The sequence below is a fragment of the Cuculus canorus genome, chromosome 17 (genome assembly GCF_017976375.1).
Source record: "Cuculus canorus isolate bCucCan1 chromosome 17, bCucCan1.pri, whole genome shotgun sequence".
NCBI classification, from domain to species: domain Eukaryota; kingdom Metazoa; phylum Chordata; class Aves; order Cuculiformes; family Cuculidae; genus Cuculus; species Cuculus canorus.
Genome location: NC_071417.1, coordinates 11867685 through 11882830, shown reverse-complemented (window position 1 = coordinate 11882830; position 15146 = coordinate 11867685). Strand labels below are relative to the sequence as shown.

Here is a 15146-nt window from a genome sequence, read left to right as displayed (position 1 = left end):
GTGTTGCAGCCACACTGAAGTGGCAAAGCACTGGAGAGAGGAGCAGGAAATCCACACTGCTGCTCTTGCTGCATCTGTCTGTTGGCAGGGGTGGCTGGCAGGAATGTCACTCTTTACCCTGTGGGGACAGGCTGAGAGACTTGGGGTTGTTCAGCCTGGAGAAGAGAAGGCAGTGGGGAGACCTTAGAGCAGCTTCCAGTACTGAAAGGGGTTTGAGGAAAGCTGGGAAGGGGCTCTGGATCAGAGAGTGCAGGGTCAGGATGAGGGGGGATGGTTTTGAGCTGAAGGAGGGGAGGTTGAGATGAAATTTTAGGAAGAAATGTTTTGCTGTGAGGGTGGGGAGACCCTGGCCCAGATTGCCCAGAGCAGAGGTGGCTGCACTGTCACTGGAGGTGTTCAAGGTCAGGTTGGATTTTGAGCACCCTGATCCAGTGGGAGGTGTCCCTGCTTGTGGCAGGATGTTGGAACTAGATGGGTTTGGGGGTCCCTTCCAAGCCAAGCCATTCCTTGAGCATATGATTCACCCCTTGCAGGATGCTGTGCAGCGTTGGTTGTGGCTCTGTTGGTGCTGGTTCCCAGGTAGTGGCTGGTCCCAGCTTGGTAAGCTGCTGGATGGGTTGTGTGGGACCTGCAGAGGTGTCGGGGGCCTGACATCCCTGCGGCCAGCAAGGATTGCAGCCTGGATTGCAGGCTTTTCCCCTTAAATCTGGTGGTTACTAATCCATGCCCATCCCGAGCTGCAGATTAATCGCCCTTTAAATAGAAGTAAATCGTGTCTCTCTGCAGAAATCTCAGTCCACTCACTGTGTGATTGTTTGGGTCGGTTTGTGATTCCGTAGGTTTGGTGAAGGGAAAAGGAGGAAGCAGAAAAACCCTGAGCTGTCTGTCACGTGGAGGTTGCGGTTGGCAAGAGCTGTGCTGAGCCAGCTCGTGGTGTGCTGGACGTGAGCACTGCTCGTTGCGAACGCCTCCCAAGCCAGGCGCTGGGTTTCTCCAGGGCGTTTGGATTCTGGAATTGAGTCATCATAAAAATTCCTTTTCTTTGAACCAAGGGAGAGCAACGATCCTGAGGGGTTTGGTGTGCATGCTTGCATCACCTGAGTTCAGGCATGTGAGCAAGCCTTGTGCATATAGAGTCATAAAATAGTTAGGGTTGGAAGGGACCTTAAAGATCATCTACTTCCAACCCCCTGCCATGAGCAGGGACATCCCACTGGCTCAGGCTGCCCAAGGCCCATCCAACCTGCCCTTGAACATCTCCGGGGATGGGGCAGCCACAATTTCCCTGGGCAACCTGGGCCAGTGTCTCCCAGCTCTGATAGTGAACAAATTCTTCCTAATGTCCAGTCTAAATCTGCCCCTCTCCAGTTTGTAAGCATTCCCCCTCATCCTATCCCCACAAGCCTTTATGAATAGCCCCTCTCCAGCTTTCCTGCAGCCCCTTCAGGTACTGGAAGGTCGCTATAAGATCTCCTCGGAGCCTTCTCTTCTCCAGGCTGAACAACCCCAACTCTCTCAGCACTCTCTCTATGGGCACAAAGGGCCTGTCCTGCACTACAGGGACTGGTGACAGTGTTGTCTCTTGTGCTGTCCCACTCCTGCTAGTGCCACAAAATGCCCTGGGAAAAATTTCCATCCTCAATTAATTAAGAAAAGAGTCCTCCTAATTACCCTGAAACGAGGTGATTCTTCTACATCACAGTAACAGAATGGTCTGATGAAAGTATGCCAGTGCATTGCCCCTGTTGTGGGCCAGGCAGAGAGTGAATCTGTTAGGAATCTCCTCTTTTACTGTTCCTGTCTGTTGGATTGCCTGGTTCCACTTATTTTGTTTCCCTCTCCTTGGTTTTGGTTCTTTCCTTTGCAGCTCGCTCAGAAGGGCAGCTCCCGGTTATGCACCTTCTCTAGATATTTCCTTGTGGCTGCCGAACCCTTAACTCAGTTAATGAAAGGATATTTTCCAGTATAATGAGAAAATTAAGTTAATAATCTGGTTTAAACTCAATCAGTAAAAGATGCAGTAGGAAAAGTGGGTCTTGTTTTCCAGGGCAGGAGAGGTCAGTGGTGTGAGGAGCAGCAAGGCTGCTCTCTGTTAAGCTTCCCAGATCTGTCTCCTGCTTGGGTATGGGAGTTAAAGTGGGTTTGGTCTGAACTTCTGAGTGTTTCCAGCTTGCCATGGAGTGGAGAAAGCAAAGGCAGAGCTGGGGCTGGTCCCTTGTGATCGGGTATGAAGGGATGAGAGGGGTCAGGCAGAAGTACTTTGGCTGCCAGGGAGTGATCTCTGTATTGTGTGCAAAGTTAACGGGAATGAAATAATCTTCAAAATGAAATAATCTTGTGCAACCATGAGCACGAGAGGTCTGTGTGATTTCTGTACTGAATGCCTGCGTTGTTTCCATATATCGTTAGGAATAGTCACAGTTAGCAGACAGTTAGCAGTTAGTTAGACCAGAAACAGCTGGGGATGCTTTGCAGCTGTTTCCAGTTGGTTTTCCTACCTGTTTCTGGTGACGCATCACTTCTCCATCAGAAAAAACCCCACATCTAACTATCTTTCAGTGTGGATTTGTGTTTTTCTGGTAGTTACAGCAATAACTGCCCTTTTTCACTCGTACCACCATGATCAAGGTATATGGATATGGAAGTGGGAGCTCAGTATGCAAGGTAGGAGCAGAGCATCTGTGCCCGCTGTGCTCTGTGGGGGTGATGCTCTCCCACATCTCTCTGCAGAGACACCCTCTGGTCTTCCAAGGAGTGGGATGTGCAGGACCGGGATGGCTCCTGCGTTGCCAGTGCTGACGACGTGCCTTCCCTGTGGGAGGGAACGGGCTGCTGGGGAGCCCTGAGCATATGCCGGAGCAGGATTCCCTGTCTGTAGCTGGGAAGTGCCCGCGGGATGTGTTGCTTTGCAGCCCATCTGCTGTGCTATGGGTTCCTCTTGCCTTGCTCTCTCCTTAGTAAATCAGGATGGAAATGTTTATCCTCATCATGCTGAGGAAATAGGAATGGATACAAAGCCTGGTGGTGTTTACAGGTGCTGTGTGAGCGCTGTGAGATGAGGCTGGGCTGATGAGTTTGGTGGGATGGCCAGAGCAGCCTGGGAGGGGGGTTTCCACGGATGGTGGTGGTCATCTCACCACAGCACCCTTGGGTCCTTGGGCTGTGATTGGGGTCCTTGAGCTGGACTGATACCAGAGGTGTCCTGACATCTCCAGGCCAACATTTATTGAGGTCCTGGAGCAGATTGATTGGAAAGTAGGAACAATTTCTTCATGGAAGGGGTTCTCGGGCACTGGCAAAGGCTGCCTAGGGAGATGGTGGAGTCCCCATCCTTCAAGGTGTTTAAAAGACAGGCAGATGAGGTGCTCGGGGAGATGATTTAGTAGAGATGAGGCTGCCCAGGAATGGTGTTCGGCCTCGCTGGTGGAAAGGAGAGCTGAGCAGAGGGATTCCTTGGGCATCCGTTGTGCATCCTTTCTTTACATGAACAGTGCTGGGCAGCAGGGCGTAAGCTGGGGTTCTGCATCACTTACTGTGTCCTGTGAACTTCAGCAGAGCTGCAGTGACAGCCACAAAACCCATGTCAGCAACATCTTAATACGAAGTGAAACCTTTGGCTGTTGTGGTGTCACCAGAACCAGAGCTGTGGAGCCATCAGATGAACAACAATATTGTCTAGTTTTTCCACCATCTTCTCCCTGCTCTGTTGACAAATCTGTCTGCTGAGCTCTTGCAGAGGAGTTTGTGTTTTATATATAGTAAGATCCTTCCTTCGCACAGCGCTGGCGTGCTCAGCAGCCTCCTGCAGCGCCAGTGCTCCTTCAGGGCTGGGAAGCGGTTCTTTATGCCATGTTTTGCTGTTCTTTTATTGCACTACAGCTGTAGAATGCGAGCTGCAGAATTTAGACTTGGAGTTCAATACTGAAGGTCTTTTGAAGTAACTGATGCTGAAGAGTTCATAGAGTCATAGTGTCTTGGGTTGGAAGGCACCCACAAGGATCATGGAGTCCAACTCCTGTCTCTGCACAGGACAACCCCAACATTCACATCGTGGGGCTGAGGGCGTTGGCCAAAGGCTTCTGGAATATTGTCAGGCTCAGCATCGTGACTGCTTCCCTGGGAGCTGTTCCAGTGCTCCACCACCCTCTGGGGGAAGAACCTGCTCCTAATGACCAACCTAACCCTCCCCTGGCATCTTCCTGCCATTCTCTTGGGTCCAGAGAGAAGAGCTCCACACCTGCTGCTCCTCCTCCCCATGTGAGGAAGCTGCAGAGTGTGATGAGGTCTCCTGTCTGTCTCCTGTTCTCCAGGCTGAACGGACCAAGTGACTTCAGCTGCTCCTCACACGCTTTCTCTCTAAACCCTTCCACTCTGTGCCCTCCTCTGGATGTGTTCCAGCAGCTTTAGATCATTTTTATCCTGTGGCGCCCAAAACTGCCCTCAGTGCTCAAGGTGGGGCCATCAAGCTCTGTGTTTGGATTTGTGGTATCAAAGTAGCTGAAGCAGCTTTTCCAGTCCAAAAAAAGAGCGAGAGAAATGCTGCAAATAGCATTTTACAAAGCAGATTTTGAAGGGTTTTGCAAAATCGGGCACTCTGCAGATCGCTGTGACAGGAGAGCTGTGCTGTGCTCGTGGGTCGGGTACCTGAGTCATGGTGCCAATCTGAGATTTCCATTTCTGTGTCCCATGGGCTGTCCAAATGGAATGAGGGAATGCAGCTGTGTTCAAAGCAGCATCTTTGGAGAGCTTGGACAGAGTCTGCTTGGGACCTGAGCACCCAGGGTTGGTTTGGCAGCTGGAAGAGGGACCTCCCACTGGACCAGGTTGCTCCAAGCCCCATCCAACCTGGCCTTGAACACCTCCAGGGATGGGCCATCCACCAATTCTCTGGACAACCTGGGCCAGGGCCTCCCTACCCTCACAAGAAAACATTCCTTCCTAAGGTCTCATCTTAATCTTCCCTCTTTCAGCTCAAAACCGTTCTCCCTCATCCTGTCCCCGCACTCCTTGATCACGAGCCCCTCGCTGGCTTCTGCCCATCCCATGCACAGCTCTAATTCTGGATCTCTGCAGGTGGATCCCATAGTTGAGCTTTGAGGGGGCAGCACAGAACCCCCACATGCTGAGCAGCACCCGCCTCTGCGTGGCCTCTGTCCACATTTCCCCTTCCTCCAGCTTTTTGCAGCCTGCCCACGTGCTCTTCCATATGCACAGCGCTCAGATTAGTGTGGAAAGTCGAGAATCAGGAAATCTGCCTGGATCACGTTATGCAATGGCTGAGCTGCTGGCAGTGAATAAGCAGATCCATCTGACCACGAGAGCTGTTGAAGGACACCTCTTCCTTCCCTGTATGTGGACAGAGGAGGGTGCTTGGCTCCGGGCTGGCTCAGATGCCTGCCTGGGGTGGGGTCTGACTGATGGAGATTGATTTCCCACGTGGATTGGCATGGGAAGGCAGCTTAAAGAGCTCAGACCCCTACCAAAACAGTTCTCCTGGGTGGGAGAGCAGGGCTGTTCAGTGTGACTTAAAACTGTTCCGGTGGAGTCACCTTGGGGACCTTTTTTGCGTGCAGAGGAGAAAGTCATTTTAGTTTTCTCTCAATGTGGGCAGTGATCCCTGCTGGGAACACGTCAGCGTGTGCTGCGTCATCAGGAAGGTGACTTTGGAGATGAAAATGAGTGTGTGATTCCCTTTGGAGCCAAATTCATAGAACGATAGCATCATTGAGGTTGGAAAAGTCCTCTCAGCTCACTCAGTGCAACTGCCAGATCAACCCTACTGTGCCTACTGAGCCATGTCCCCAAGTGCCACGGCCACACGCTTTTTGAGCCCATCCAGCAGGATGGGGACAGGGAAGGCTATGAAGATGTGGAAACTTCCATGCTGGAGAGCACAGCAGGCACCGTGGATGCTGGATTCCGTGGCTTTGGAGCAGCCCACTGTGCCATGTCCTGGCTGTGCCAGCGAAACTGGGTGTGGGGCAGAGGCTGTGTTCTCATCCCGGCTTGGAGGGATGTGGCACTGGGACACGGAGCCCGTCGACACGGCTTTCAGCAGTGTGATGGTGGTGGGTTCCAGCAGCTGCAGGGTGGGTTCTGCTGGTGGAAGTGAGTTCTTAAACTAGGGTGGAAGGAGGGTGAGCTCTTTGGGAGGGCAGCGGGAAGCAGTTTGCTGGGTGTAAAGGTGTTTTAACAGCTGAAGGGAAGCTGTGCTGCTTTCCTTTGGAGACCTTTGTGTCCAGGGTCTCATCACAGCAAGGGAAAAGACAGTGATTGAAGGGAGAGGATATCAAGAGCCACAAAATCTGGGATGCAGGAGGTGGATGGTAGGGAGAAGGGAGAGAAGCAGCGGTGCAAGCGAGATGAGAAAGGTCAGTGCTGTGCAGTTGGTAATGTTATTTTTAGGGCAACTGGAAGCGGTCGGCGCAGCAGGATGCAAAACCAGCAGCCTAAACGCTGGGGGTGGTGTTCATACCTGGCAATGAGCTCGACCCAAATGCTGCAGCCCTGTCCTCATTCTTCTGTTCAAGGAGCTCATCCAGCTTTGTCTTTGACAGGCTTGCTGCCTGCTCGGGATGTCTCCCCAGGTTTCTGCTGCATGGGAGCATGCATTGGCATTATTTGGGAACAGGGTGGGTCTGATGCTTCCTTTTCCCTCTGTTCCCATGCAGGACGCAGGCAGAAATGGCCCACACGTGTCGCGGGACCATCAACCTGTCCACGGCCCATATTGATACAGAGGACTCATGTAACATCGTGCTTTCCAATGGGGGAAGGACATATCACCTAAAGGCCAACTCGGAAGTGGAGAGGCAGCGCTGGGTCACAGCCCTGGAGCTGGCGAAGGCGAAAGCCATCCGCATGAGGAACAACCAGTCAGGTAGAGCGCATCTCAGCATGTGAGCGTGCAACTGGATCCTTTATAAAGCCTCCGTGTGTAAACCTGCTCTTCTGTGCTTGCTAAACTGTGCAGAAACCCTGACAGATAGGATTTCATATGTGATTAGTGATAGCTGATGGTTCCAGAGAGAGAGAGAGAGACAAAGGGTTTTAAACAACGCTGTGCATGCCAGCTGTCATCTCACTTGGTCATGCAGTGCTGAGCAGGTCTTTAAAGCCCCTTGTGATGGTGGTAAATTGTAGAGAGCTGCTAACAGTGATCTTATAAAGCTTCTTCTGGAAGGCAGCATGGATGTTCCTTTCTGCTGGAGGCTTTGAGTTGGTCTGTGTGGACGGGAAATGCTGTAAGAGGCACTGAGCGCTGCAGGGAGTCACTGCAGGGAATATAGTGTAGAGCTGTGCCTTCCTTACCTGCCTGTCGTTCAGGATGGTTTGGTAGGTGGATAAGAGCCAGACATCGTTGGGCTGTCTCTGTGCGTTTCCCCTTCTTCCCCATACAAACATGACACTGTGGTCTGGTATTTGCTGGTGTATGTCTGGGGCGATCGGGTTGTGTGGAGCTGTCAGAGCCCGTTGCTGGTTTGTGGCTCCTCCCAAAAGTCATTTCACTGCTTGGTGTGTGATGGGTTGGTTCGTGGCTTAACAAACAGAAATATTTCAGTGCTTGTAACTCTTGTGGGCTTATTATTATTGGGTTTCTCAAACAAACAAGCAGGGTCTCAATTTGCAGGAAACAAAAGCCATGAATGTATTAAAACACTGTGGTCTCCTCTGTCCTAAAATAAAACCTTTCTCAGATCTTATCTGGAATGCTGGAAATCCGACCTTGCATGAGAGATGAGATGTAGTGAACGCTTGGTTTTGTAACGCTCTGCTTAAAATGCAAACCCAGCTTCATAAACTGCTCTGGATCTGTTTTACAGAGGGAAGTGTGAAGGTGAGGCAGGGAGAGCACGTGCAGAGGTGTTTGCTGCACAGCCTGGTGTTGCTTTGATCAGTTGTGGCAGAACCCCGCTGTCCCAGTGCGGGTCTGGGTGTTGGGACACCTGTGGATGCTGCTCTGTGCTTTTGGCTGTGGAAAACATGCGTCTGTGGGGAAAATGGGAAGCTTGGCTTGCAGAATCACCGCCAGCGAGGCTCAGAATCATAGAATTGCTTGCTTGGAAAAGATGTTTGAGATCATTGAGTCCAACCGTACCTGTCCACTACTAAACCAGATCCCTAAGGTTGTGGTTGGTTCATTGCATCCAGGGAAACCTCTCTTTCTGTAGGGAGTGTGGCTGCACGCACACGAAAACCAGACTGCGCCGTGGCTGGACTGCGGAGTGCAGCTCTCCGTCCAGAACACTCTCTAACACCTCTAGCTTATGAACACACACAGTCAACGTGGAATTAGTTGAACCACAGTTTTGGAAGGTGATAACGTTAATGTTTTCACCTGTGTATCAGCAGGGCGGTTGTTTGGGATCCTGGCTGCCCGCGGCATTGCGCAGCAGTGTGTGCTTTGCGGAATGTTTTCTGGAGAGCAGCGGAATGCCAGACTGCCAACGGTTTGGCTTGCAGGAGAATAAACCCTGAGTCCTGGACTGATGCGGTCTGACTTTGTGCAATTCGCCATCCTCCAAGGTCATACAGAAGTTGATTAGTTCAATTCCCATAACTGTTAAAGTACGCTTTGTTCCAGGACACTGGCGTTTGTGGATTTAATTACATTTAGCATTGTGAACCCTCTGTCCCTTAATGCTGCTGCTCTGGGGTGTATGAATGTTAATGGGGAGCACAGCAGCTGAGGAGAAGGTGGAAGCTTCTCTAGGCATGTTCCATCTGGCAGAGCGTGGCATTGTGCTGGGTCACGGCTGTGGGGAGCTCACGCCGGGTGCGATGGCTCTCGGTCCTGCAGATATCACTCACTCTGTAGTGGGAAGTGAGTCCTCTGGCTGGGTAGTTGTTTGGAAAAGGATCTTGGATGCGGGAGAGGTTGGTGCCTGCCATTGCCTTTCCCTTTCTGAAGGCTGAGCCGTGGGTGTGGAGTGGCGCAGGCAGCCAGGGTGGCAGGAGGGTGTTGGTGACGCTGCCTCTGGAGTCACTGTGCTCATTTTGTTTTGTATGTCTACGTAAAAATAACACACACCGAGCTTTCCTCTCTGAAGGCTCTGGATGTGCTGACTTTCTGGCATCAGCTGCTCGCGCTGTGCTTCCAGGGTAGGGACGGTGCGGCAGCAGCGCAGGGATGCTCGCTGTTGTGCTGACTCAGCTCTTTATGGGGCACTGCTGTGAGCCCGGCCAGGAGCTGATGGAGGTAAAACCCAAATGCTTGTTTTTCCAGGCTTTTCTGGGAATAAGACACTGTAAATGGGTGCTGAACCCTTATCCTGTGGAGGTGGAGCTGAGGATGTGGGGGAATGACTTTACACTTTAGTGTTCACCTGGCTGGTGGTGGTTTTGACCCTATTAGAGATCTTTTAATGAAGATAAAGAATGAATTTATGTTGAATTTGAATATTTTGCTTGAATCAAAATAAAATTCCTAGTGTTGTGTCTGTACAGGTGCTGGGTGTTGTGCAGAGGCCTAGGATGGATGTTTCAAGTGGAGGGAGGAGGTTCTGGATTTGCCAGAGAGGTTTGAGTTGAATCCTTTATGCCAAGGGATCCCCAGAGCCCAGGTGTTCCCAGGGTCAATGCCCTGGGGCCGTCTTGGCCGGTGGGCACGAAGGGTGGCGAGCAGCCTGATGGGTTTGTGTTGACAAGGAGGGAGCAATGCTGACGCTGGGAGAAGCAGCTTCTCTCTGCTTCTCCTGCTTCTCTCTGCTGCAGAGAAGCAGGAATGGGGAAGGACAGGAGGTGTCCCTGCCCATGGCAGGGGGTTGGAACTGGATGGGTTTGAGGTCCCTTCCAGCTGAACCTGTTCCAGGATTCTATGAAAACAGTGATTCCTCCCAGCTTCCCTGGCCCTGGAGATTTGGTGAGGTGGAGGACTGGCAGACTGGGGTAACCCTGCAGATGTCTGCACTGCTGGAAGGTTGGTTTGGTGGAGAGTCTTTCCCCTGTGGATTTCTCTAGAATAAACAGCCAGGAGAGCAGTTTGATGTGAGTCTGGCTCAAGCTGGGCATTGAGCTGTGCTCTCCACAAGACTGATCTTCATTTCTATTTTTAAGAAGTAGCAAAATCCATCCCTGAACCAAGTACGAGATGGAGACTTTGCTGTTCCCTCTGCGTAACTGCAGGAGCTTTGGTTTCCCCTCCGCTTAGGACTGTTTTGGTGCTGAGCCATGAGCTGGAACAGGAGTTGAGTGCTGGTGGGTGTCGGGTGAGGAGGCTCATGCTCCTCATCCTCTGGGAAACCTGCTGAGTGATGCTGAATGGATCAGGGGCAGAAAGTGAGAGCAGAGCTGCTGTTTTGGCTCTTCCCTCAGTCACTACATGGTGCTGAATTCCTCTAAATAAATGTATCATGTAGCAGCAGGGTCCCAGCCCCAGCTGCCTCTGCCTGGCCTCTGCTCATCCAAACCTGGCATTGCCGTTTCTGATTGAGGTTATAAAGCGTTGATGATGAAGTCATTGTAAACATTGCCCACGTGCAGCCCACCTCTGTCCCTCCGTGCAAAGAGCAGCTGTGTGCTCAGTGTGGCCCTGTGCTGTTTGTCTGTCCTGAAAATCAGATTTGGGCAATCGCCCTCTGCTCGAATAGCTCTTGAGTAATTCCAGCTTTCTCCGCTTACCCTGTCGTATCCACATCCCCATGGGTTTTTTATCAGCTCCTGCATTGGCCTCTGGACAGCTTTCACTTTGCAGAGAGGCAGCAGGGAAATGGTCTTATTACAGAATCACAGAATGGTTTGGGTCAGAAGGAACCATCCAGTTCCAACCCCCTACCATGGGCAGGGATACCTCCCACGGGATCAGGAGCTCCAAGCCCCATCCAACCTGGCCTTGAACCCCTCCAGGGATGGGGCAGCCACCACTGCTCTGGGCAACCTGTTCCAGGGCCTCCCCACCCTCACAGCAAAACATTTCTTCCTATGATCTCATCCCAACCTCCCCTTTTTTCAGCTGAAAACCGTTCCCCTCATCCTATCCCTGCACTCCCTGATCAAGAGCCTCTGCTCCTTGTGCTTGGTCTTCTCTCTGCAGTCGTGACTTGGAGGCTCTAAACTTCAAAGTATTTGACTGTGGTTAATGTATGTATTTTGTGGTAGTAAAAATATCTTTTCTTTTTAGGGCAGCATCATGAGATACAGGAATTCATTATGTGTGTGGCGAATGCATCAGAATGATTTTCTTGGCTATGGGTTTGGGGGAGTCTGTGGGAAAGCCTGCAAGGAGGGGGTAGGAATCTGTTCCTGGTGGTTTGAACACTGGTGTTGTGTTGGAAAATTCCCCTGAATGAGCTTGAGCTGCTTGCTAATGGATGAGAGGTGTGAGGGAGCTGGGAGCTGCTTTTGACGAAGCTTTTTGCTTGGGGATTCCTGGAAGGAGAGGCAGAAATCCACTCCTTGATCCAGGTTATCGCCTGAGCCAGTGCAGTTTCAGGCTGGTTGATGGTGTTTTTTAGTGTTTCTGGCCCTGAAAAAGCATGAGTTAACTGGATGGGTTGGTACTCTCATTGGTGCCAGGACCAGTTTGCCTGCCAGCCTCCCCAGAGGAACCGCTGCTGTGCTGAGCTGGAACTCAACTGTCAGTGCTGCAGGAAAGCTGGGAATCGCTAAGGAGAGAGAAAAGGAAGGTTGTTACGTGATGCATTTTGGCTGTTGTTTTTCCTTTCCCCTCTAAGGGGTTTGTTTGCGAAAGGCATTTTGACTTGAGAATGGGATGGCGCAAGGCATCTGCGACCTTCCCTGCCCCGCTCTGAATCAGCCTGTTGTGCTCCCCCCTGTTCCTCGCAGCCGGCTCCTGGCCAGGTGGCCTTGGCTCATGCTTCTGCTCTGGATGGGACAGGACTGGACAATCCCCACCGTTGTTGTCCCTGTGCCCTCGACACCAGCTCGCTGCTCACTGTAACAGTCCTTGCTGTTTCCATCTCTCTACCAAAGCGATCCCTTTTCCCATCCTCCTTGGGATGTTCATCCTGTTGGACTGTTTTCCCTCTGCCTGGAGAGGTGCTGGCTTACCTTGCTCTTCTCATTGTCTTTTTGATCCTTGGAGCCTGGGTTTTTCCAGGATAGCCAGCTGCTAACTGTGCTGGACCTGCTGCCATGGAAAATACAATTAACAATGCTGCTGGGTGCATTTGCTTGGATTTCCCCCTCCTAAAGATTCTTGTCTCCTTTCAGCGCCGTCCGCTGCTCACTGATGTTCTCCCCTGCGGCTGATCCAGAGCCCCTCTCCAGCTTTCCTGGAGCCCCTTTCAGTACTGGAAGCTGCTCTAAGGTCTGCCCACAGCCTTCTCTTCTCCAGGCTGAACAATACCAACTCTCAGCCTGTCCTCGTATGGGAGGTACTCCAGCCCTCACATCATCTCCGTGGCCTCCTCTGTACCGTCTCCAACAGCTCCATGTCCTTCCTGGACTGAGGACTCCAGAATTTCCTACAGACTTGTTCTTGTTTTTTGAAGTGCTACATTTGGTTTCTCCTGTGCCCTTTTCTGTGTTTCTTTAAAATCCACGCTTTTCCCTTGTGTTGTTATTTATTGACTTCTCAACCTAGGCAAACACCACTGTTTGCTGTGTGCGAGTGCGTGGTTGGGTAAGGGCTATTGCTACCATTTCACAGTTTTCAGCTGCCTGTAAATCAATGTTTCCTTTGTCTGGTGCTTGCTGGCTTTGTTTTTGTTGCTTCCATTTGATTTCTTCACTTCCCCACGTTTTTGACAAAAGAATTTATCGAGGTTGCTTGTCGAGACTGCAGAGCAAACATCAGTGAAACGTGGGAGGTTATGCTCACTCATGTTTGATCATCTCGCTTGGAGAATGCCCAGTGGTCCTTGGATGCTTCGCCAGGGTCTTGGAATAGCTTCAGAAGATTCCTGTCCGTTGGCAGTGGATGAAGATTTGCTTTCTCTGTGTCCAGTCCCTTTCCCCGTGGTGTTTCAAGAGGAGGAGCTGTGTCCTCTATGTTCATCCCTGTAAAGCGCTGCTGGGCAGAGACCTGAGGACACCCTGTGTTCATCCCTGTAAAGCACTGCTGGGCAGAGACCTGAGGACACCCTGTGTTCATCCCTGTAAAGCACTGCTGGGCAGAGACCTGAGGACACCCTGGGAACTGGCTCCAGCTGTTCTCCATCCCAGAACCTGCTGCCACATAAAGGCTGGAACCCAGCAGGAGCAGTGCCCCACTGCCAGCAGTAGGAGCAAGTCCTCTGCCCCGTCGTGGAGGGACTTGGATCTGTTGGAGCGAGTCTGGAGGAGGCCACGGAGATGATCCGAGGGCTGGAGCACCTCCCATACGAGGACAAGCTGAGAACTGGGCTCTCCGTGTTCCTACACGGGTGGCAGAAGTGGGAAGGATGATCTGTCACCACTTCTGTGCTGCGCTGGCGAATGTTAGCTTGGTTTGTCATTTGGTAACGGTTCCAACTAGAGTTGGGATGTCAATACCAAGGGTCCCTCACCATCAAGGGTTGCTGGGTTTAATGCTCTACCCTGGTCATGTTTCAAGGTGCTTTTGATGAACCTCCAGACTTGCCCAGCTGGGGTTTGTGACCCACAGCACCTCCTTTGTGGACCTGGAGCTGCATGGAGCTGGGACCAGGAGCTCCCGGAGTGCAGTGCATCCTGAACTGAGGATGGTATGGCTGAACTGCGTGCTCATTCAGACACAGACGGGGGGAGCCTGCGTCTGTACTGAGAAGCAAAGCAAATGGCCAGTAATTCTTGTTGAAGGCTGTGGGGCGCCCATCGATGGGCATCTGGGCTGCACCGGGGGATCCCAGCCATCCGTGGTGCTCATCCGACAGTGAGCCATCCTGCTTGGGGATGAGGACACTTGGTCAGAGCCCGACTTGTGACCCATGCTGCTCCTATGATTTCCCAGGATTCGGGTGCAGCGTGTGCTGACTGGGTTACACCCGGGAACGGTGGCAGAGGGATCTGAGCTGCTCCGGAGGGGGAACAGACATTAGCTGGCATGGCCGTGCCTCCTCCTGCCCTCACTGCTGGGTGATGCTCTTTGTGCTGTGGGTATTGAGTGCAGCCCCAAGCTGGGCTCAGCGCCTCTGCCAGCATCTGGAGATGCTGAGATCTCACACCTTGCCACATGCAGGACCTCTGGGGCCTTCCCAGTGCAGTTTCCTTGTGGGGATGCCGGTATGTGGAGATGTGGGTGCTGGGGTAAAGGAGGGCAGAGCCCTGTGTTTGGCTCCTCTCGCTGCTCCCAGACCTCAAACTCTCACTACGTGCTGAGAACAGATTCTTGTACCTACAAGTTTCACCTCTAAGTAGTTTTTTAACACAGCTTTCAGTAATGTAACAGGGATTTTCATACGGTTGGGAGCGTTTCCAGCTCACGTAACCCGTTCCGTGTGTTTCAGTGTTATTTTTAGACGTTTCAAACTCCCAAGTGCTTTTTTTTTCTTTTTTTTTTTTTTAACCAGCACAGAAAAAGCTGTTGGAGGAAAATCAGTTTTGAACTCTGGATATAATAACACTTCTTACTAATTAGAAATGAGTCATTATATGGAAGCTGCTCCCTTCAAAAGGCCTGAGGCCTTTTGGCAGCGTGGACTCAGAAGGCCAATCGTGTCCTGGGCAGCATCAAGAGAAGCATGGCCAGCAGGGTGAGGGGGGGCATCCTGCCCCTCTGCTCCTTTTCCATGAGACCCCACCTGGAGCCAGAACTGTGTCCAGTTCTGGAGTCCTCAGCACAGGAAGGACATGGAGCTGCTGGAGAGAGTCCAGAGGGGTGCACGGAGATGATGTGAGGGCTGGAGCAGCTCCCGTACGAGGACAGGCTGAGAGAGAGTTGGGGTTGTTCAGCCTGGAGAAGAAAAGGCTGTGGGAGACCTTAGAGCAGCTTCCAGTGCTGAAAAGGGCTCCAGAAACGCTGGGGAGGGGCTCTGGATCAGGGAGTGCAGGGACAGGATAAGGGGAATGGTTTTTAGCTGAAAGAGGGGAGACTGAGATGAGATCTTAGGGAGAAATGTTTTGCTGTGAGGGTGGGGAGGAAAAGCTGCGGAGGGGCTTTTTACGAGGGCGTGGAGTGATAGAAGAGTAGGGAATGGCTTTGAATTGGGAAAAGATTTGAACTGGACATAAGAAAGAATTTCTTCATGATGAGGGTGGTGAGGCCCTGGCCCAGGTCACCCAGAGCA

At 51.8% G+C, this 15146-nt stretch overlaps 1 protein-coding gene across 5 annotated transcripts in view; it reads left to right on the top strand.

Moving 5' to 3' along the window:
• The window catches only part of OSBP2 (oxysterol binding protein 2), a 76806-nt gene that overhangs the window by 14716 nt on the left and 46944 nt on the right, over window positions 1-15146 (top strand). For all 5 annotated transcript variants that reach the window (XM_054082424.1, XM_054082423.1, XM_054082427.1 and 2 more), the window contains exon 2: window positions 6672-6880. In XM_054082424.1, the coding sequence (XP_053938399.1) occupies window positions 6672-6880 (209 nt within the window). The remainder of the gene's footprint in view (window positions 1-6671; window positions 6881-15146) is intronic.